Source organism: Metopolophium dirhodum, chromosome 3 (genome assembly GCF_019925205.1).
Source record: "Metopolophium dirhodum isolate CAU chromosome 3, ASM1992520v1, whole genome shotgun sequence".
NCBI classification, from domain to species: domain Eukaryota; kingdom Metazoa; phylum Arthropoda; class Insecta; order Hemiptera; family Aphididae; genus Metopolophium; species Metopolophium dirhodum.
The window spans coordinates 40,318,255-40,343,828 of record NC_083562.1 but is presented as its reverse complement, the minus strand read 5'-3'; the positions used below and the strand labels follow the sequence as shown (position 1 = coordinate 40,343,828).

The following is a 25,574-nucleotide window of genomic DNA, read 5'->3' as shown; positions in this document are numbered from 1 at the left end:
AACCCGATTAGGTATACAGATAAAATCAACGATGCAATTGTTGTATAATATTTTGTAAGTTTGTAAAAACTACACTCATTTATTATTCTATAGATATTAAAGCACGAGATGCGTTTATAGGGGAAAAAATAATAAGACCGCGGTGCTTGTAAAAGTGTAAAATAATAATATCTACCATATAATATGTACGTTCGGTTAATTGGAATATGTATAATAGAATAGAGACAAATATACGAAATCTGATGAGAATATTGAATAATTTAATACTATAATAGGAATGGATCGGGAATTAAGCATTTGAACACATATACATAATATTATATGGCTGTGTGGATGAAATCTCTAAGGATCGAACAAGGAGAGTTGCCTTGGTATTCATGATTGGTTGTAGACAATGAGTTATTATAGTAGGTGAAAACTCAAGGTGACTTAACAAACTGAAATAGTAAATAACACTTCGGAAAACGACACCGAATAATAGGATAGATCACGCCATCACGGATAGTTCATCAGAAATCGTCCACTAGAATATGTAAGATTTGTTCGATAAAATGTATAATATATAATGTGGAAGGTGAGTGAGTGATTAATATACATTGTATTATATCAGAAATAAAAACATCAAGACGAATATACATATACACTTGTCTCAATACGTGTGTTGTGCAATGAAACAAATTTAAAAAAATATATAAGAAAACTCCACGAGAGAGTTAATTAAAGAGTATTTTTTTAATAAAAACAAAATATAAACTACTAATGTTTAAATTAGTTGAATATTTATGACAAAAAAACGATGATTGGAGATATTTCTAGACGCGTATAAAATAATTAAAGGAGACTAATAAGTAATAACTACATAGTGGTGTGTGGGTACAATACTATTACGAATAATTAAATGATTTTATGAAGATAACCGTTTTAAAAAAAGGTGGACAAGTGGGTACGGCTCTGCTGTTCAGTAATTGTCGAGCATAATAGATGTGTTATATTTGTAGTCAATGTAAATCATTGTATACAAAAAAACGATTCTGAGTGGAGACGTATTGTGTCATACTAACGTTATGTTGAACTTTAAACGCATATAATAAATAATCGTGCCTACGTATATCTTAAATATTTTTGAACTTACATTAATGAAACTGATAAGAAACCTTGCAATAACTAGCTCAAAATGAGTCAAAATATTTCAAAAATATTACCATTCACTGAAAATGTTAATATAAATACTTAGTGAACATTTCAGAGGTTAATGGTTATTGGTTTTTGAGTTAGACCAAAACAAAAATAATAAATTTTTTCGAAAATTGATTTTGCTTAAAAATTACCACTTTTTTTGTTTTTTTAAGTAATTGGAATTTTTAATTTTTACCTCTCAAAAGTACCAATTAGATTCACTTTCAGAAAAGATGCTGAGCTCGAAAATCAGAGCATTTTCACTACCCAAAATGTTGATGATGGACAAAAAAAAAGTGGGAAAGTGGGTGTCGCATTTCTGTAAAGTAGGTTACAAATTAGTCACTGTAATAGATGGTGTTAAATTTTAATTCAATTATATAAAATCATTATAATATACGAATAACGATTCTTAGCGAAGACAGTCAGTCTGTCAGCCTATAATATTACTAAGTAGTAAGTAGGTACATATTTTTATGATATTAATGTGATTATAAAGAAATTAATTTAAGTATTAGGCATTAGTATATACTATAGTAGGTTCAATTAATTTTTGCCAAAAAATAAATACATTTTAAAATGTCATTGTGTGTATAAAATATAATAATATACTCTAAAAGTTTCATATTATACACGAGTAATATTTTTAAATTACAACAAAATAACTAAAATCGTTATTCTTGGTTTTAATATGTAATTTCGTCCAAATTTGAATTTAAAATGTCTAAAAAAAATAACTGTGTTTATATATTATTAGATTTTTTGGTTAAAGTATGAACTACTTATGAGGATCTTTGTTTTAAATTTTCAATCCTTAGCTAGGTATAAAAATTGAACATTTTATAATTTAAATAAACAAATAATGTAAACATTTTACAATAATTGATAATTTTCGAGATTTGAACTTAAAATACTTATATAAAAATCGTGCCTATGGATCTTTAATATTTATCAACTGCTATAACAACAACGTATAAGAAACCTTGTATTAAATTTTCAAGATTTTCGACCCAACGAGTAAAATTTTACATTTATATAGCAATATAGTTATATAGCAATATATCTATATTATCTTTCAATAAAAAAAAATTAGGGCAATTCAACGTATCACTTAAATTAATAATGTTACATATTTAGGGAAATTTCTATATTTAGGCGTATATAATTTATTACTATGAACTGTATTTTTTTGTTATTCTTGAACCATTTTTATCCATTTGATCGTTGCTTATAAAAACAATACCGATATAAGAGTTTATTTACCGGTGATCGAATAATAACCGTAAAAATGCTTATAACTTGGAACTTGGAAGATAATATGTTGTTAAAGTACCTAAGGCGGTTGAACATACATGAATACGATCAAATGGGGAAATGTTTGGAAATAAAACTTATCGAAACGAAAGATATTATATACAACCGAAATTATCTTTGTATAAACTTTAACTGTCGAACGTCGACAGTTTTATACTATATCCGATCGCTTGGATAAGAAAACGCAGTGTTCATTTTTAATATTTTTGTAGTATTTAATGCGCATTTATAATGTATTCGCACATGTAGAATACATCTTTTTATTTATTTCAGAATTAATTATTAAATAGGTAGTACTAAGCGGACATATACAATAATAATTATTACTAAATAATACTGTTTAAAATTTAGTGTAAAATAAAAATAATTGTTTAAATAATTTCAAAATTAACCTGCACAGTATTTATATAATCAATAATAGTATTGTAAAATAATTTTGTTTGTTTTTTAAATAAGTATAACTCTATAATTATATTCTGTTAAACTTATTAGATATTCAATTAAAAAACAAATCACATATTATCAATATGATTATGCTAATACATAATTATATAGTCTATTAATTCTATTAAAACTTTTTACCATTTAAAATAAATTTAAAAAATAATTGTGACTGTTAAATATACTTAACACTAAATTGACAGTGAATGTGTTATTTTTAAAACAAATAAGCAGAAAAAGATATTATATACTTTAAATAATATAAACGGACAAAAAATAAAGACAAAATAAAAAATTCAATTTCGTTTTACTTCAAATCAGTAAAATAAATAAACAAGTCTTGCAAAAATTTAATTTAAATTATTAAAAATCTACTAAACAGTATCTGAAAATTGCAAAATAAAAAACCCTATAGAAATATTTTAATGCAATAAATAAAGTTAAAATATTTACAACATTTTCTTTAACCTACAGGTTCAATTTACATCAAATAATATTATGAATAAATCTTTAGAAAAATATGTAAACGACAAAAGTTATAAACTTATACATACATACTATACATTATTTCGATATTGATAAATTATTTATTTATGTATGGTTTTTAAATTGTATATTTTTAATAGATCACTGAACTCATTGACATTGCTGAACTTGGTCTTGGGCATAAAGTAAATGCACATTATTAAATAGATTTGTTTTATTTAAATTTTAAATTCAATTGCCGTCAAAATAAAATCATTCTATTTCATGTTTGTTGTATGTAATATCATCGACAATAAAGATGACAAATAGATAATATTGATAGATAAATATATAATAAATATTATCTGACAAATAGATAATATGTATAATATTATGTACCTACAATTTGTTTTAATACATTTTTTTTAACAGTAAAAATATCGAATGAAAATTAATTGGGAATGTTTATTTTTGTGAAATAATCATTCAGAAAAATCGTGATTCCGGAAAACTTCCAAATATAGGTTGATACTAAATAAATAAAATATTCTTATTATCTGGTTTCATAGTTTCTTCGGTTTTTTAATGTGGCACCTAATTAAATATAAGAATAACCTTTAGTGCATCATATTTATAACTAGATAACGATAATATATTATTATAATAATAATATTAATGACTTTTAATTTCTAAAATATTGTTATTTTTGATTTATATTTAAAGCACTACTCAACCTCAAAAATATTCGATAGAGTTGGAGACTCAGATGATCTTTAATTATTCCAATACAGTAAATCAAATTCTAACATCTTCCACACACATCTTCCATCACCTAACACACACAATGGTCGAAGCGGTTCAAAGTAAGTGGAGGGGTGCCTTACCTACATTTGTATAGTTCTCATATATAATGGCTTATACACACGAGCGGTGAGGTGGATGGTTAAATTCCTAAACCTTTTTTCATTATAAAATTTTATGTATTTATACTATATAGTATACATTATTATTTTTTATTTTGGGGTCTTATCTTTTAACCATTATCTCACATAGCTAAACATAAATATATTTTGATTTTAAACATATAAATATTTACTTTTATGTATACTTTAAGCCTTAAGCATTAACTTACATAAGACTTAAAATTTATAAATACTAACAGTATTATAGCAGGCATAAAAAAATAGAAAAACTAAACTTTTTATACACACATAACCTACTTAAATAATTCTAAATTCTAAAACAATTGTGTTTACACTATCTAATCGACATAAAATTGTTTTTAAAATGTGAAATTAGTTTAAGTTTAAGATATAAATGCCACGTGACCCAATTTAAACTAAGAAAAAATACTTGTTTCTTATCAAAAAAATTATAAAATTTATAATAACAAACATCACTGTAGTGTATTATTGTAAGACTCAAAAGTTACCGTAAAAAAAACAAATTTTAAATAATACAGTTTTCATGTAAAACGACAATATATCGTTGGTAATTGTATACATATATATAGTCATAAGGGTATGTATTATTTGGACAAAATAAGCGGAGGGATATAACATTCCTCTCGTAACCTCCCACTTCGACCACTACACATATGTACACACATACACAATATAATTATAATAAATATCATATATTTTAGATTTAAATCTACTTCTAAAACAAATTGATAAATTAAATAAATCAATATATACGATTTTAATTAGATAGGTAGGAAAATAAGTAAGAACATTGTACCTATATTATTTTACTCCTATATGTATAGGTATTAGGTGGGATACTGTAATAAAAAAATCAACCGCAGACCGGACGTTTTATGTAGCTGTATAAATTGTAGTTTCAAACAAAGACCCTATATTGGGCGAAGTTTATTACTTTACTTATATACTTTTATATTGTTTTGCCATCTACTGTTTATATTGATAAGAATATCAGTTGTACGCGCGTTATAGCTTCCTGTGTTGCGTGTCATCGAGTTAGCTAATGGATTATTATTGATTCCGACGTTATTGTGTTTTGATATTGACATTATAGAAACTCATTATTTATCTGCCATACATTTTTTAAGGTCTTTAAATTTCTACGGGTGGGTTCTAAATTATTTCTAAATTATTATCGAGTGTTAGAAAAATTATTATAGATACACTAAGTTGTAACAAAATTTGTCAAATGCATATTTTTATACAGTATGTAGAAATAATCCATTTTTATCGTTAACAGTAGAATAACAATGATATAGAAGGCAATTATCTGGAAATAAAACACTCATACCCCAGTCATATTTTGAGATTTTTAAAACAGTGGTTTAATATAATTTTAGGCACCCAATATAATAACTCTACATATATTTTAATTTTTTTTAAACATGAACTCTAAAATTCTTTTAGAAAATTTAAAATTACTTTAGGTAAAATGGTTGAGTTTATAAGTTAGTGAAATAATCGGCAAACAAACCGGTAGGGTAGCGCTAAATATAAAAACAAAAGAACGCCTTAAAATACACACATAGGCAAAACATACTATAAACTGTTGAACTATAATTATTGCAGCAAACAAAACGATTCACGAAAAAAATTCTTGAGAAAGCATACCAAATTTGTAGTTAAATAATGAAGTTTGAAAATACAATAATTTAATTGAAAATCGTACGTAAAAGTGCATGGTGTAGTTTTAAAATCATTTTGAACATTATCAACAGAGTTAGAGCCAATCAACTAGAAATTATCGAGCTTATTTTCGACATTTTGTTAGATAATATTCCCCGCGGCCCGTATACAATGCACTTATCCGAAGCCTATGGAATCCATTATACAAAAAAAATAAATACTAATTTCTACTATTACTAGTATAATCTGCAACCAATGGCAGCCATTTATAAACGTATTATGTTACCCAAATAATAAGATTTCAACAAAAAATTAGTGATATCCCAAGAAAAACACTCCTCCATGCTCCGTGTAAAAAAAATGCTAAGTATAAAAAAAACTGATCTAAAAGTTGTGATATAATTTTATAGGTAGCTAAGTCTTTGAACTATAGATATCATTAATGTTAGAATAATCTACTAAAAAATTGAACTTAGGTTGGTGAGTGGCGACTTAAGTAAAAAATTTAAAAACAGTATACCATAATGAATACGTAATAATAAAATAGTCAATACTATCGAAATAGGTAGTGTAATAAAGTGTTTTGAAGTCACCAAGCTAAGTTCAATTTTTTAGCAGATTTTTTTACATAAAATAAAAATATTGTTCAAAGACTTAGCTAAGTATCTATAAAATGATATCACAATTTTTAGGGCCGTTTTTTTATACTTTTCGTTTTTTTTTTAGACTGAGTATGACGGAGTGTTTTTGTTGGGATTAAAATAATTAGGACCGGATTTAAATGCTCTAAAATGCGTTTTTAAAAAATCAATTAAATAATTAATGCATATTAAGTAAGTTGAATAGTTTTAAGAATAAATTGAGAGTGGTTTCATCGATTAACAAAGTTATCTTGAAGATGTTTCATTTTGAATATACAACATAATATATTATAACTAAGATTATATTTAATTATACGTTCAACTATTTCATTCCAGCTGTTTAAATATATATTATGAACAATGAATTATACATTTTTAAGTTTAAACCTAACAACAATTTCTAGGGATTATATTTTAATAAATTACCTAATTTACACTGAAAACCCAAAGAATGTAAAAATAATAAATATGCACTAAAAATAATAATAATATTATGTTCAACTTTTGGACTTTAAAACAAAGCAGTCCATGTAACAAATGGTGCATACTTATGAAATGTATTGTCTTAGAGCACCCAAAAAATAATAATCATTAATTTCGCATTGAAATCCAGGGCTTTGCAAGTTGTAATACTAATATAAGAAAGACCTAGCTATTCTTCAATTTAATTATTTATAAGGTTTAATATTCCAGATAATATATTATGATTACATTAGTAGATTATTTACCTACGATAATTTTTTTTCTTTATATTGATCTATAAAAATCTATAAAACATTAGCACCAATAATTTGCTTACATTTTTTATTTGCGATTTTAAACTAACCTGGGTTGAAATTATTTTCAACACTGTTGAATGTGCTCAGGAAATTTCCAAGTATGATATTATATTTTGTATGTGGTCTTTCTGTTATTACTTATTAAAAGTATAGCTTTAATAGGTGAGCTGTTGTGACAGCCATAAAAATGCATAAGTACCTATTTAATTGGAAAGTATGTGCGTTAATTATTTATTTATACACATTATTTGGATGTATCCATATTTTAGAAACCTTGTGGTGATCCTCGTGTTATTCGAATAATATGCTGCTTAGACGTTTTCTGTATACTTGGGAATTGGGGTGATGTGTGTTGTAATGTAAAATATTTGAGTTCTGTATTTATTATACATGTGAGCTCGTCCACGATGGAGGTTTAATGGTGTGTTCTATTACGATTAATTTATATTACATTACGTAATCAAATCATATTATGAGATGACCAGAAGGGTCATATTTTGTCGCCACACCCGAATGACACATTGTCACCTCATGGCCAGGGAAGATCCCTAACAATCATTACAGTCAAGCACATACTTTTCGAATGTTGCTAGTACCTACCAACAATGAAATATGCAACAAACATAAATTACTCTGTATGAGGACTCGCGCCCACTTCTGAGACATACACTAATAAATGCATCAACGAAGCTGAACTCTGTCATATAATTTAATAATATAACCTAAGTACCTACCTAGGTACCTAATCAATGTACAGATATAAATAGATAAACGTAATTTAATGCACCTACTTAAATGCAATGTAACCGTAATGTAAATAATGTAATTGCCACTCCGTCTAATAACCACGTAATTTAAACTTTATTTAGATATATTACGTTATGTAACATTCAGCCGAAATAATAACAAGTAAAAATACTATGAGGCAGAAAAAAAAACTTTTTTTGTTGAGCAATCTTTGGAATTTTTCGTGTTTAACGATATAATAATAATAATAATAATATGTTAAATGTAAAGCAAAAAAGCACAAAGGAAAAATAATTACAAGTTATTAAAAAACGCATATTGTAAAGTTTGTAGGAAATTTTCTTTTGTCCCATTTCATGAATAATTCTTTATTAACTACAGACACAAATATCAATTATCTTTTAGTAATTATTTTAAACAACAAAAAATAAAGTAAGTATAATATTTTATTCAAAATAATTTTGAATTATAATTGTCAAATATTTTAAAACAGACAAAAAATAATTATAAATAATTTAAATATTTGAAAAGATGTATGAAATAAAATTAAAATAAACATTAGTAAGGTAATACTTTAAAATAAACGAAAATTCAAAAGTTCAGTCATTTTTTTTAATATGAAAAATAATCTACTTAATATTTTGTAGTCACCTGCGTTAAACGGATCAATTGAAATTTATTTATGCTAATGAAATATAATTGTAGGTACGGCTATAATTAAAAGGTCTTTGTTTATGTCTCTTGAGCCTTCCGATATCCAATCACAGTGAATTGATTATTCTAAATTAATTTATCAACAAAATATTCATAAAAAATATATTCCAAAATAAAACCAGCCCATTAAAAAAAATTGATTTATTATATTATTGTGCTCTCATTTAAAAAATAATTAAATATAAAACGAAAATATTATTATTTTTAAACGTTTTAAAACATATTATTATGTAAGTAATCATTTATAATTTAAAATTACAAAAAATAAAAAAATATGACAAAAATAAATAAATAATATACCTAAAGTACATGTAAGTACTTACACTTAATCATTTTTTTTATTATTTAAAATTCGAACCATTGTTGGGGTATTTATTCTATTTTTGTATTTTACATTTCTAAGTTTAGGAATGGAACTATCAAGTTGTAATCAAGTACAGTTGAATCTTATTTTTTTCGTATAATCACGTATAAGTAAAAATGTAAAATAGATTAACGATTTTCATATGTGAGTATACAAATCGAGATCGTGCTTTGATAGTTTGATATGTAAATTTTTTAAATTATCGTGATTTTTTTTAAAAATAATCTCAAAACAACTGATTACAATGAAAGTAAATGTAATCTCGATGGTATTCTTACAAACTTAGCTACACTTATAAAAAGTATATAATATATAATTATAATTATAATTTATAGTTATATAAGTTATAATCGTTTATAGAATGCGACCACTATAACGTTTAAATTAAAAATAATAATACACACACTCCTTCGACGAGAGTTATTCGTTATAAGTTATAACTAATAATATATTTAGTTTCTGTTGATGAATGATTAAATATTATAAAAGCAGAATATATCAGGGCCTTGCCCCCGAATTAACCGGAACTCCTAACGGCTAACATCTCTAAAATCCCTTAAAAATCAAACACCCGAATCAACTAAAACCCAAATAAAATATTCTAGTTAACCGAAACCCGAATAATTTTGTTTTTTACAATCTTTATACGATATATCATTTTATATGTATTTCATGTAGTGAGTTCGATTATTTAGTTAGTTTTTTTTAATAATAATAATAATACATAACAGGAACAATTTTACAACTTATCATAGGTAAACTCAATAGTTATTTTCTTGAAAGTAAAATCCAAAAATAAATATTTTAAAATCCAATAAAATCATTAATTGATTCTGATTAAATCAAATCGCCTTAGTAACGAATATTATAATATAATTTCCCATTGTCTTAGTTCTTGTAGATTCTTAGAAAAATATAACAACTATACATTAATTAAACAAATGTTGTGCATTCGTGTTAGGAATTTACATTTCATTATAAATAACATAAATCATTTTTTTTTACATTTTTTCGGCTTGACAACATTTGTTTAAATTTTTTATTCTGGTGTTTGAACACTCAAATAAATCCAGCACCCGAAACCCGAGTATAAATGTCATGTATATACGTTCATTTGTTTTAGAGTTACGCCAAAAACCAAAATCGATTTTCTCGAAAACAGATTTTGAGTAAAATTCCCGTTTTTCCTTGATTTTTCTTTTGTTTTCCACGTCGTTTTTGAAAATTACTGGGAAATTTTTACCTTTGACCCCCCTAAAGAACCAACTAGATTTACTTTCCTATCAGAAAAATTACTGTTGAAGAAAATCCAAGCATTTTTACTGTCCTAAAAGGTGTGACAGCCACAATAATAAAAAAATAAAAAAAAACACACATCATTATAAAATCAATACATTCATCGCTTCACTCAGAATCTCAAATTTGAATTAAATCAGTTTTCTTTATAACATTTTTTAGTTATTTTATCACATCTCACAATGTTTTAAGTACCAGCTTTTCTTTTAAGTAGTCTTTTTGACTATTAAATTGTTTTTTTTTTAATATATTATTAAAGCAGTACAATTTGGGTAAGTTCCATGCATTTTCATATTATATTAATAATTCTTAAAACTAACTCACACAATTAAATTGTTTTGAAAATAATACATTTTTTAATAGGTACCAAAAATATACAAGATTTTTTTTCTTATTTTTACTTACAAAATATTTGGCATATTTAAATTTACTTGGAACTCATCAAACTAATATATTTTTATTTAAAACAAACTTTATAATTATATTATTATTCTCAAATTTAAATTTCAGTTTTTAAATTGTACCTAATAATTTTAAACGTCAAAACTTTATAACACTATAAAAATGAATATTATGTATAATGTGTACACAGTACACTCAAAGGTCTATTTTACCTGTATGAAAGTATCTTTTTATTGTCAACAACACACTTGTGACTCAACCTTTGCACAATATCATATATTTTACTTTAAACCTATTTGTATTTATATATAATATATGTATAATACATAACACTATAAAAAGTTTTTACAATGAGACTCTTCGGAGTTGAAATACATACAGTTAAGAAATTTCATTCAAAATGTCATGAAATGATGAGCACAAAACATGATCCTTCGACAAAACTAGAAGAAATTTAAATATTATTGTTTATTTGTATGTCTTGTAGCAGGCATCTGCAAATATTATAAACATTATTTTATGCATAGCTAACCAGTTAGGTATAAAAAATGTCCAAAATATACAAACAAATAGCAATTTAGTTCTTACAGTATAAGCAAACTGCATTCTCTTATTAAATTCCAAAACGTGAAGTCCTCGTATTTCCTAAATATTACCTATACTATTAAACCTTTACAATCCAAAAGTCCAATTAATAATTGTTGGTTGTTCCTACGTACTTATGTACTTTTAAAAGTTTTTAAACGTTTTAATTAAAATACAAAAAACTTTTTTTTCATAATTTCCCCTCCAGTTTATTTTGAATTTTTGTATTATTTTTATATATAATTGCGTTTGACAACACTAAGAAATAGGGAACATAAAAGTAAGCAATAAGTTTCTTAACTACTGTGAGAAAGACGTAAGTATTCAATAATGTGTTGGAGACTCATTCATCTTCACTCGCTCCATCACCCCCCGAGTCACAGGTTACACTGTTCTTTAAAAGCCACTGATTCTAAGAAAATACAGAATACAGGTTATTCTATAGTTGTTAAATTTAATTTCTTTAAAAAAATGATTTAACAAAATATTTAAATAGTTCGGTATTAAACTTTATCCTGCTGACTGCTGAGTGCTGAATTAAGTCTAAAACTAAACGTTACACTCGTACAATCATACTAAATAATATAAGTCTAATATTTGGTTTATACCATAATCTATAGACGTGTATCATATATTTTATTAAGTATGTATAATGTATATTATATATGCCACAACCCCTTTCACTTTCTGGTACATTTCGTAAAATAGACAATAAATTCCTTCCATTTCATGAAATTAAACATAATTTTTTAAACGTTGTGTATAATTACACAATAAGGTCTGTAGCGGTGGCGTTAAATTCTATTGTCTTTGCTTTACCGCCGAGGTGAGGGGTGAAATTTGTCCTGCAGCAATATTGGATAACTTATCACGAAACAGACACGGACATTGTGACATATACTCAAAAATTGTTATAAAATATTACCTCTATTACCGAGAATAATTAGCTTTAAAATGTAACAGATACCTAATTAAAAAATTAAAAATTAATTTAAAAAAATTGTTTCCTTTTTTATTGTGTGCGTTTTGATAGGTAGGCCATAATAATACATAGTTTATTAGCACTTTATATTATTTTATACAGTATAATAAAAAGAGTTAGTCAAATTTTTATTTTGTTTTACATTTTAGTAAAAACTTTGTTTTAATATATATCGATATATCTACTATAGTCATACACATTTTATATGCATATATTACAGTTTTATGACAGTAGCGTATGTACCTACAAGTGGTTATTGGTATAGGGTTGAGTGTTTGACTTGATACAAAACAGAATAATCTGAATAAGTAAAGTCACCTAGAAATTACACTTTTTGAAAATATATGGTAAATTACTGGTGTTAAGGAGCATTTTTTTACGATTAAGCAGCATTGCAAACTATTTGTTTAATCATGGCTTTACATTACATAATATAATACTTAAATCAATTCTCAATGTGCTAATATATTAGGTAGCTACATGTTTTAATGTTTAGTTCGTAAATGTTAACAATAAAGCTGATAACCATAATCAGGCAACAAGTAATTTATTAGTAAATGTAGTTATACTTTTTGACTATTCATTTTAATCTATAGTGGTAAATAATTTGTAAAATCATATTAATCAAATAACAGGCATTTTCTTATAAGCTAAATACATAAAAATAGATACCTACTAATAATGATCATTTCAATAATATTGTAGCAATTATTTTTTAATTAATTTTTTATGAGACATTCAATTCAAAAAGCATTATATCTATTCAGCTTTTATAATTATATAATATAAAATTAATACATTATAATGTATATACTAAATTTAATATTAATTGATTTCACATCAAAGTTCTAACTAAATGAAAAAAATATATTAATAACCAAAAGCTTAGAACTTTTTAGTTCTTAAGGGAAATCCTTTAAAATATTACCGTTTTTTCACGTTAAGTGTTGCTTGGAACAAATAACCTATTTCAAGACTTAAAACAAAATAACTTTGTTTTTATAGATTTGATAGTCATTTAAAATCATTGATGACGAAAGAAAATATTGCAATTTGAAGTTATAGGACCAACCACCTTTTGATTTTTAACCCATTATTTGTAATATATTATACTGATAAATACGACTCAAATATTTAAACTTTTAAACATAGATTAAATCACATGTAATAATAATAATTTATACATTCACATATAATATTATTTAAAACAATTTTTATACAGCTTTAATTGATATGTATATTTAGAAACGCCAATAACCTTAGTAATTGAGGCGTATAAATGAAAATAAAATAATAATTTCAACTTTAAAGCTAACAATATTTGTTTACACACTTAACATGAATATTAAATCAAATATTATTTAAATTAAATCTTAAAAAAACATCGTCATCGATTATTTAATATATAATATTCAGATCATTTATACATTTCACCGTTATTCATGTTTATCATGAAATATTTAGAGATTTTATAGAGTACAGTAAAAATAATATAATTAACTTTGTCATCAAAACGTTAATTCGCCTTATTTACACCTTACTATACGACACGGTAGTGAAATAAAAAGTTCTACTTATTCAAAAAAAATTTATGAAAAACAACAATTTTAACTATCTATTACATAGGTTGTAAAATATGAAAATGATATCAAAAACTAAATTATATAAATAATAAATACCAAAATAGGCAATTCATGGAACTGTAAATATTCAAGGTTTTTTTTTTTTACTTAATTATATTTCCCAAATTATATATTGTAACTATATAGGATTATACGTACTATTTTTTTTTGTCGTCCGGTGTGAGATCATATAAAAAAATACTTAGGTTCTATAAGCTGTAAATTTATTTAATTGAACATCAATTTATTCGTAGGCACGTACTTATAAACTAAAATATTAAAACTCAATATCCAAGATCAACGAAATCTTTGTATTCAAAGAATTTAAAATTATTTTTACATCTGTGTATTTAGGTCATGATGTATAAATATTATTACGTTATAGTTTAACGTAAATATAGGATTCAAAATGTGTAACACATTTTACGAGATTTTATGTAGGTATTATGTTATAATATTATGAATATTACACACGACAGAAAACAATAATATGTATAAAATAAACCGAGGAAATAATATTATATTATTAGGTATATTGAAATAATAATATTGATTTCCCATCGGCAATTTTACTCTCGGCCAATACGAATTTCAATTCGTTTACACCTTTCTTCCACCTATCCACCTATAATAATGACGTATACTATTTTATAACCCACGTCAAAAAAAAAAAAAAAAATTGTTGACTGACGAAGCTATTTGTACCCATATAATATTATATTATAATATTGTATTCGACTACGCGTTTATGTCATCATCATTATATAATATTTTATATAAATATAATATTGGTATCTTTACGACGATATTTGTTGTCCTAATGAATAAATATTGTAATATAGGTACGGCGGCGAAATATGTATAGGTGTCTCCTACCTATACATTATTATCCATAGTTTACTCAGGTGGTCGGGTCGGAGAAATATTCTCACCGACGACGCCACCGCTATTGGGTTTACTCAATTAGTCCGCTGCCATCGGCGGCACGCGTTTTCCATAGAATATAGTTGTTGTTGCCGCCAGCATACATTACAACCAAGCTTTTACTACCGCCATTGAACACTTGTATACCACGTACAAGTAACATCATTAACGTTTTTAAGCTCCGCGAGCAGAGTAATAATATGTCGACGAAACTATATTATTATTATCTGACAATGTTGCGCGGACGTGCATACGTATATATAATTTATATTATTTATTAATATTAAGCGAAAACTGCAATATAATATTATGTGCACGCCGTGAACGATGGGACATTTTCTCCACACAATACGTCATATAAATACGATTTTCTAGATAAAATAATTTATTATTAACGCTAACTAAGGTTTTTAATTTTGATTTTTTTTATACTACATAATATTATATGAATATTTAGTAGTATATATTTATAATAGTTATCCCGCTCAATGCTCATATTCATACTTGTAGTGGCGTTGTTTATTGAGTTTATTCTACATGCTATTATATAGACCATCTGATCTATCGGATCATTATGTGTTATAATATAGGAACCTGAAAATGGCTACTTTACAAAATATAACCTTGATCTTACCTGTGAGCCGCCACGTACATTTTGAAGTACACCAAAATAAGAGCAGCACAGGGAGCTATGAAGGCGATCAGTAACAAAACCAGACCGTGTGTTTTTTCCAACATCGCCACGGGAAACTGTTCGTATATCAACAAGTCCTTGAATAACATCGGTGACGCCAACGCAGCTGATATGCTCCAAACCGTACCTATGACTGAACATCAAGTGTCAATTAACAACAAAAACGTATAGTTAAGAATTATAAGAAAATATGTATTCATGTATCTATTCACTATTATTGTACTAAATGGCGATAATAATTTAAATAATCAATAATAATCAATTTTATATCATATTGGATTATATGGTAATACTAAAATTATCATTGACATAGTTATTATTTGCCCTGTTTAAGAATTTCATAAGCTCTATTCATTGATTTTAATTTAAATTTTAAATTATTATTATTTATCAAGTCTCTGAAATTATTATCATTATTACACCTCGACAATGACTTAATGATAATAATAAATATTTAAATTTTAAATAAAGAAACAGTGTACAAATATAAGAATATGCAGAAATGTATGAATAACAATTGAATTCATTCAACTGTTATGATATTTTATTTGTATAAAATATTAATTTGTGTATTAATTAAGAGGTTGCCATCTATAGTGTAATCCTCGCTTCTTCAAAGAAACACGATCAAATAAATTTATTTTATCAGATTGAAAGATCCAAAATATGAATAACTTAGACGAGAGAATTATATCTTGATTATAATATTACATAACTTGGATAAGATAGAATATTAATTTGCGATCAAATATTCTCATAAAAATTATACTGATTATCTTATCGTTATTAGAGCTATTGTAAAATAAAAATAATTAAAATTGTAATCCTATTATAGCAGTTTACTAAACAAAAATCCTCACATACTCGAGATACTCACTGTAGTAACCAACAGTATTATAAAATAATCATTTGTAAACAGATAAAGTAAATTAAACATTTTTTTTTTTGGGGGGGGGGGGGTTGAGGCTTCGACAACTGAGGTCTTTAGGCTGTGAAATTGTGGGGGAGGGAACTGCAGGTTTTAAACACGTGTGTTTGATTTAGCAGAATTTTAAATTGGCACCCGTAGATATCTGCCAAGCCCGGGTGGGGGATGGCGGCCCTCTCTCTCCGGACACCGTGACTGCCCGAAGAAAAATGCCACCCGTGGCCGAGTTCAAACCGACTTATCTCTTAATCGACGCCTTAGTCCGCTCGGCTCCCAGTCCCCCATTAAACATTTATTTGGCACTTATTTTATTACTTCCAGTGATTATAAATGAAAATTGCATTAAACACGTATTATGCATAAATCCAAATTTTGACTACTCTAACTTGGTCAGTTTTGTAAATAAATAAATAAATACTTTTAATACAAAAAATGTTTTAAAAAAATAATTATCCGGATTATGTAGAAAAATAGTGTTTCCATTTAAAAAAATGTAAGTTGTATTGCGCATGCAAACACCAATAGTGTTAAAAATTTGAAATTTATCTGAAAATATGTATTGAAGTACTCCCTATCACCTCCCGAAAACCCCATTGCAATACAAGGTCATCCACCTGACATATTTAGTGTTACCTTAAATCGAGATCACACTGTATATGGAATATTAAAAATAAAAATAATTTAATGTACGACCGTCGATTCTGAATTAAGATAATTTTTAAAAGATTTAGATATTTTAAAAGACTTTGGGTCGTATTCATAGTCTATGCCTAATAATAAGTATTGCTAATTATCATCCAGATAGGATCAGGCGTGCATCTAGAATCTAGAGGGCTAAGGGGCATTAACAATACCTCCACTTGGACGAATTTTATTAAAAATTTATCATGATTTTAACATAATATATAGTGTGTACAGGTCCCACTCACTGCAGCAGTGTCGGTGGCGGTGGTGGTAGCGGTAGCCGTAAAACAAGCCCAGACACAATTTACCACCACCGCAGCGGCACCGCCAAAACAAAAGAATTTTACCGCCTCTGGTGCAGACGGTGCAGTGTATGGGAACCTTAATAAAATTACATTTGTATCTTTATAATATTGAAGGGACATCCCTTCTCCAATTTCACATTTATAGATCCACTATGTCTAAATAGTAGCTATGTTTACTGTAAAAAATGCTCATACTAATGTGATTAAATAAATTGCATGACTGAAATGAAATGTAATACCTCATATTATTATGATACGAAAAACCATCAAACGTGAAATATTATTATCATTCATCCATATAGTTTACAAAGATTTTTTAAAAAGTAATCATTTCATAAAAATTACAAAAATATAACAAACCTCATAGTATTTTAGTGAATATAAATATACGATCATAATTAATTCATGGTTAAATTAGGTACCTACCTAAAATTTAATCTGGTATTACCATTAAGCAATATTTTGATTTTAAAATTCTAACCTTTTAATAAACATACAATTTTCTATATAATATGAGATGAATTCATTTTTTTAACCATTGTAAATTAATAATAGATAATTTCCTTTACAAAAAATATGTATACTATTTCTATGTATTCAAAAAAAGGAATTTACTAGTTTAATTATAATATGATGTTAATTTTATACTTACATCATTCACCAGGACCAAGATTAAACATAATAAATCTGATGATGGTAATGCAACATTGTAGAAACAATAAATATTATATTTCTATTTCAATAAATTTGATCTTCAAAACAATTCAAAAATTGTCAAGTAGTATAACAGAATTTTATAACATAATAATATAAAAAGGTGGGCAAGTGGATGTCGCTCTGCTGTACTGTAGGTTACAAGTGGGTCACTGTATAATGGATGGTATTAAATTTGAATTCAATGATATATCATTGTATAAGAAAAACGATTCTGAGTGGAGACGATATGTCAGTCTAGGTATAAGACATATTATACACTTATCTATGATATTAAAAAAAAAATTGACCTATAATAAATTCCAAATTAATCATATCACAATATCCATTAGGTACATATAACGCGTTATACATCAACAACAAACCGTGATACTATCATCATAATATATCGATGAAAATATTACAAATTAGAAGTTTCAAGTGCCCACGAATAATATTATACAATCACAACAAAATAACTAAAATAGTTATTCTAGGTTTTTATGTAATTTCGTCCAAATTTGAACTTAAAATGACTATACAAATAAACTGTGCTTGTGTATTTTTTAGATTTTTTGGTAACCGAATTATCTATTTACATGGAATCTTGTTTTAAATTTTCAATCCTTAGCTATAAAAACTGAACATTTTATAATTTATTAATTACAATGGTTGATAATTTTCGAGATTTTGATAAATTCTGTCCAAATTTGATCTTTAAATGCTTATAAAAAAAAACTGTGCCTATGTATTTTCAATATTTTTCAACTGCTACTGTAAAAATATATCAGGAGTCTTGTATTAAATTTTTACACTTTTTGGCCCAACAGATAAAACTTTATTGATATTTATAGAAAAAAAAACTAAAAAAATTGAAAACTGAAAATGCCCGTAAACAGCTCAAAAAGTGTCAAAATATTTTCAAAATTGTATGGTGTATAGGAAATGCTAATATAAACATTCAGTGAAATTTTCATGTATCTACAGTTATTCGTTTTTGAATTACAAGAAAATAAGGAAATCGGTACATGAGAAATCGAGTGAATATCTAATGTTGTAAAAATATGAATTTAAAACGCTCATAAAAATTTAATTTGACTTTCTTGTAGAAATTTTTTTTTTGATAAAGTTAGACAAACTTATGAGGAATCTTGTATTAGATTTTAAAATCTTAGATTTAAAAAGAAAATTTTTTATGAATTTCTAACTCAAAATAATTTGCAAATTTTCGTGATTTTTCCGTATTTTTTCAAGATTTGAACTTTAAACGTGTATAAAAAAAAACTGTGACTAAGGATTTTTAATTTTTTTCATCTGCCTTTGAAACAATAACCTAGGAGCCTTCTATTAAATTTTCAAGCTTTTTTACCCAACAAATAAAATTTTATTGATATTTATAGAAAAAAAATTTAAAAAAACTGAAAACTGACAATGTCCGTAAACAGTTCAAAAAAAGTCAAATTATTTTCAAAATTGTATTGTGTATAGAAAATGCAAATATAAACAACCAGTGAAAATTTCATGCATCTACGGTCATTTGTTTTAGAGTTACACCAATAACCAAAATCGATTTTGTTAAAAATCGATTTTGCGTAAAAATTCCCGTTTTTCCTTAATTTTTCTTTTGTTTTTCACATCGCTTTTGAAAACTACTGGGAAATTAAAATTTTGACCTCCCCAATGCACCAACGATATTCACTTTCCCATCGAACAAGATACTGAAGTCGAAAATCGAAGCATTATTTCGACTACTTATCGTGTACACAGACACAAAAATAAAAAAAAAAATAAAAAAAATAAAAAAAAAATAAAAATAAAAATAAAAAAAAAAATAAAAAAAAAAACACACATCATTGTAAAATCAATACATTCATCGTTTCACTCAGAATCTAAAACTAATGGATGAAAATACTTTTAAAACATTGTGAAGTTAGTAATATTTTAAATCCTCAGATATTTTATTAGTTAACAATATTATTAAATGTATTAGTCAGTATATTTATAATTGAAATGTTAGATTTAATATATTTTATAACTCATAAGTCGTAATAATATTATACTTCAACAATTAATATACTTTTACAAATGTATACATTTTTCAATTATTATTTAATTATAAATAATTAACTAAATACGATCGTAAGTATTTCATTATTTAAATTATGATAAATGCATATAATACTGGACAGATGCCTCCACGCAGTTTAGCCTATGTAATTTTAAGATAATTCTGAGTTATATGAGAAATGTAATAGTTTTATGAGTTTTGTTTTAGTTTACATTTCCTGTTTTCTATTAAAGCTTATTCCGGTATAGAAAGAGTAAACCACATGTTTTACATTGCACGGTTACTGATCATATAATATGATACATGTATACATTATAATTATATGGTATCTACTTTTTCTAAGTAAAAAACAAATAATAGGTACCTTAAAATTTAAATTAACTCTATTTTTAGATTCCGCAATGGAGAGATGAATGTATTTATTTTAAAATAATGAGTTTTGTTTTTATTATTATTATTTTTTTTGTGTAGGACGTCGCCTTTATGAGCCATTGAAATGATTTAATTTTGAAGGTAGTTTTGGAATAAAATTGAATCTATTAAGTATTTTGGGAGAAGTCAAAAGTAGAAAATTCCCAGTACTAACTAATTGGAAAAAAATAAAAAAACATAATTTTATGTAAAATTTTATTCAAAACCAGTTTGACAAAATCGATTTATTTTGTGTTGAAACTAAATTACAAATAACTGTAGAGACTTGATTTTTCCAAAAAATTGTTAGGTTCTGTTTGTGCTATTTGTAGACATTTAAAATGTTCGACTTTTATCAGATTTTAGATTCTGAGCGAAGCGATGAATGTATTGATTTTACAATGATGTGTGTTTTTTTTTTATTTTTTTTTTTTTTTGTGTCTGTCATCACCTTTTAGGACAGTAAAAGTGCTTGGATTTTCTTCAACAGTAACTTTTCTGATAGGAAAGTGAATCTAGTTGGTACTTTGGGGGGTCAAAAATTTCCCAGTAGTTTTCAAAAGCGACATGAAAAACAAAAGAAAAATTAAGGAAAAACGGGAATTTTTACGCAAAATCTGTTTTTGAGAAAATCGATTTTGGTTTTTGGTGTAACTCTAAAACAAATTACCGTAGGAACATGAAATTTTGACTGAATGTTTATATTAGCATTTTCTATACACGATAAAATTTTGAAAATATTTTGACTCTTTTTTAACTGTTTACGGACATTGTCAGTTTTCAATATTTTTAGTTTTTTTTTCTATAAATATCAATAAAATTTTATCTGTTGAGTAAAAAAGCTTGAAAAGTTAATAGAAGGCTCCTACGTTATTGTTTCAAAGGCAGATGAAAAAATTAAAAATCCTTAGTCACAGTTTTTATTTATAAGCATTTAAAATTAGCAAATTATTATTAGTTGAGAATTCATAAAAATTTTTCTTTTTAAATCTAAGATTTGAAAATGTAATATAAGATTACTCATAAGTTTGTCTACCTTTATCAAAAAAAAAATGTCTGCAAGAAACTTAAATTAAATTTTTATGAGCGTCTGAAATTTATATTTTTACAACATTTGATATTCACTTGATTTCTCATGTAACAATTTTCTTATTTTATTGTAATTAAAAAAGGAATGACTGTAGATACTTGAAAATTTCACTGAATATTTATATTAGCATTTTCTATATACCATAAAATTTATAAAATATTTTGACTCTTATTGAGCTGTTTACGGACATTGTCAGTTTTCAATTTTTTTAGTTTTTTTTTCTATAAATATCAATAAAAATTTATTTGTTGGGTAAAAAAGCGTGAAAATTTAATATAAGGCTCCTGATATATCGTTCTAATATCAGTTGAAAAATATTAAAAATACATAGGCACAATTTTTTTTTATAAGCATTTAAAGTTCAAATTTTGACAACATTTATCAAATTTATAATTTATTAATTATTTTGTAGTTAAAAATGTATAAAATGTTTAACTTTTATGGCTAAGGATTGAAAATTTAAAACAAGGTAAATAGGTTATATATAAATTACTTTATTCACAATAATATCATAAAATATACTTGGTAATATCATAGGCTGACTGACCGTTTTCGCTCAGAATCGTTTTTCTTATACAATGATATTATATCATTGAATTCAAATTTAACACCATCCATTACAGTGACCCACTTGTAACCTACTGTACATCAGAGCGACATCCACTTATCCACCTTTTTTTCTATTTACGTATAATATAATTTTTGTTTGTAAGTAAATAATTTGATAGTTCAATAAAAGATATTCCTCTTAAGTTGTTCTTATCAAAAATACCGTCATCATTTTAGATTCTAGATCTAGAACCATAGAAAAAAATACTAATAAAATTGGAAACTGAAAATGTTCCTAAACAGTTCAAAACAAATCACAATATTTTTAAAATGTTATGGTGTATAGAAAATGTTTATATAAACATTCAGTCAAAATGTCATGTACCTACGATCATTTGTTTTAAAGTTGCACCAAAAACCAAAATCGATTTTTTCAAAAACAGATTTTGCGTAAGAATTCCCGTTTTTCCTTAATTTTTCTTTTGTTTTTCACGTCGCGATTGAAAACTACTGAGAAATTTTTACTTTTGACCCCCCCAAAGTACCAACTAGATTTACTTTCCTATCAGAAAAGTTACTGTTGAAGAAAATCCAAGCACTTTTACTGTCCTAAGAGGTGATGACAGACACAAAAAAAATTTTTAAAAAAAACACACATCATCATTGTAAAATCAATACATTTATCGCTTCGCTCAGAATCTAAAATAATTTTGTAGTTAAAAATTTATAAAATGTTTAACTTTTATAGCTAAGGATTGAAAACTTACAATAACAGTTGTAACAACTTAAACAGTTTTAGAAACTTACAACATTCAACTATCACTTAAATTAAAATTTTCAATTCAAATTATTCAGACCAATTTAAATTTTATAATTTTATAATTATCTATAAACGTTGATAAAAATGTTTCTGTTCTGTCAAAAAGTTTCAACATTTAAAACAGTATTTCTCAAAAGTTGTACTGATATAATTTAAAAAAATTCGAAAACACAATTTTTCATAGGTGTTTGAAGTTTAAATATCACAAAATTCGTCAAAATTAATAAAACTTGCATTATTTTGTAAACAAAAATGTATAAATTGTATTTTATTGTATTTTCCTATTTTGTATGCAAAGATTTATCATTGAATTCAAATTAATCCATTATACCTACACTATTACAGTTACCTCTTAAATATTGGGGTACACTTGACCTCTACAACTATATAACGGAACGTCTACCCTTATTTTCTATTTCTTCGAGATTTCCCTAATATTACTAAGAAATTTAGATATTATAAAATAATATTTTTTTTAAATCTTTAGAACATGTTCAGTTATTATTCCTACAGTTGATATGTTATTTTATTTACATTTACGGGATAGCCTTTTGAATATAAAAATATACACAGACTTCCAAATGAAATATAGATACAACAAGTTACGTTAATTTATAATATATGCATTAAATAGGCACAACGTTAAGAGGAGGGGCTTAAACTTTTTTAAATATCCCACAAATACATCATTGTAATAATATGCATAACCCTGTTTAGAATCTATAATTATAATATAGTACTGTTTAATAAATTCATAAATTAAACTATATTCGTGCATCTTGTTTTTAATTTCAATATTAAATAATATATGAATACAAAAAATTACAAAAATTTTCAACACTGAGTATAATTAATTATATTAATTAAAACTCTTATTACTTAACTGATAATTAACTGGCCCTTTAAATATACAACATCGAATACGTGTGATTATACAACACAGTGAAGTTTCAAAGTTTCATTATTATAATGAATGATTTTAATAATACTACGCTATATGCATTACACAAAATATTTATGTACTACCTATGTATAGTTTGTATTTAAATACAACTTAATTATCGTTCAAATATATTTATACATTTGTAATTTTGTTTTGTTTTTGGAACAGATAGTTTTTAATTCGAATATAAATGTATACGTTATTGAAAACAGTCATCGTTGTATAGCTTCATACTTGTTTCTTTAAATACAATTTACAACTTATACAATACATAATAATTATGAATAGTAAAAAAATATTCCCTCATATCTGTATAGAGCATTGAATATTGATGATAATATAAGACAAAATTGTCGGATTTAACCTATTTCTATCAGACCCTCGTTGTAAATACTGTTCTATAATATCTCTGCGCTATTATTAATATTATTTTTTTTTTTTAATTTATGAAACATTGACATAAATTATTATACCTCGACCACTATTATAATATGATCAATAATTAAACAAAGAAAAGAACATACTATATTAATATGAAACGTAAATCTCGTATTATTATATTTTAAAATTGTAAAACCAATGTGGAGAACGGAATGATGGAGAGCAACATTTATAATGATTGCATTATTGGAAAATGGAGCATTAATAGAGTTAACAAAAATTGTTTTTAATTTATTCTAATGGCGGAGAGAGTATAAGACAATAGCAAATGTAAGTCACGTACAGCCCCATCACAGCTGGGGAGGGTACAGTATGGAGCCAGGACTGTGATCGAGGTTCGGGTTTAATGCATGATTGGGTATAATATTATGGCCAGTCTGTAGCCTAAAGGTGTATTGAACAATAATTTTGAGACTAATCTTTAAGAGATTAAACCATAAATGAAGGGGGGGGGAGTGATTGTATGTTTTTTTTTTCAAAGCAGATGCGTATTAAGACTCCGGCATATTTTCTCATTCGAGCTTCCATATGTAGTTTGTGGGTGAATTGACGGTTTAGTGGGCTTTGCGTTATTAACATCATATTAATTAATATGTATTATCAAACACATTGTCGTGCCTTAGATATAGAATTCGAGCTTAAAAAAGAGCTTATTGATTTTTTTTTTTTGTAATTTTACGCATCTGTCTACCTACCACATTTTTCACTTTCAATAGTGGGCAAAAATTTGTAAAAATTGGAAATTATGAAACAATTATAAGTATAATTTTTAATATTTTCCTTATCTGAATTTACACTATAATAAATCTGGTTCTAACTGGTGTTTGAATTTATTTAAATAAGTATTTTAAATATTCAATATAACGTTGTAATAAATGCTTGAATTG

The 25,574-nt window shown here is 25.6% G+C and overlaps 1 protein-coding gene across 2 annotated transcripts in view; it reads right to left on the bottom strand.

Moving 5' to 3' along the window:
* LOC132941006 (D(4) dopamine receptor-like) overlaps window positions 1-25,574 on the bottom strand; it is a 146,592-nt gene that overhangs the window by 93,577 nt on the left and 27,441 nt on the right. For both annotated transcript variants that reach the window (XM_061008852.1, XM_061008851.1), the window contains one exon: window positions 15,696-15,888. In XM_061008852.1, the coding sequence (XP_060864835.1) occupies window positions 15,696-15,888 (193 nt within the window). The remainder of the gene's footprint in view (window positions 1-15,695; window positions 15,889-25,574) is intronic.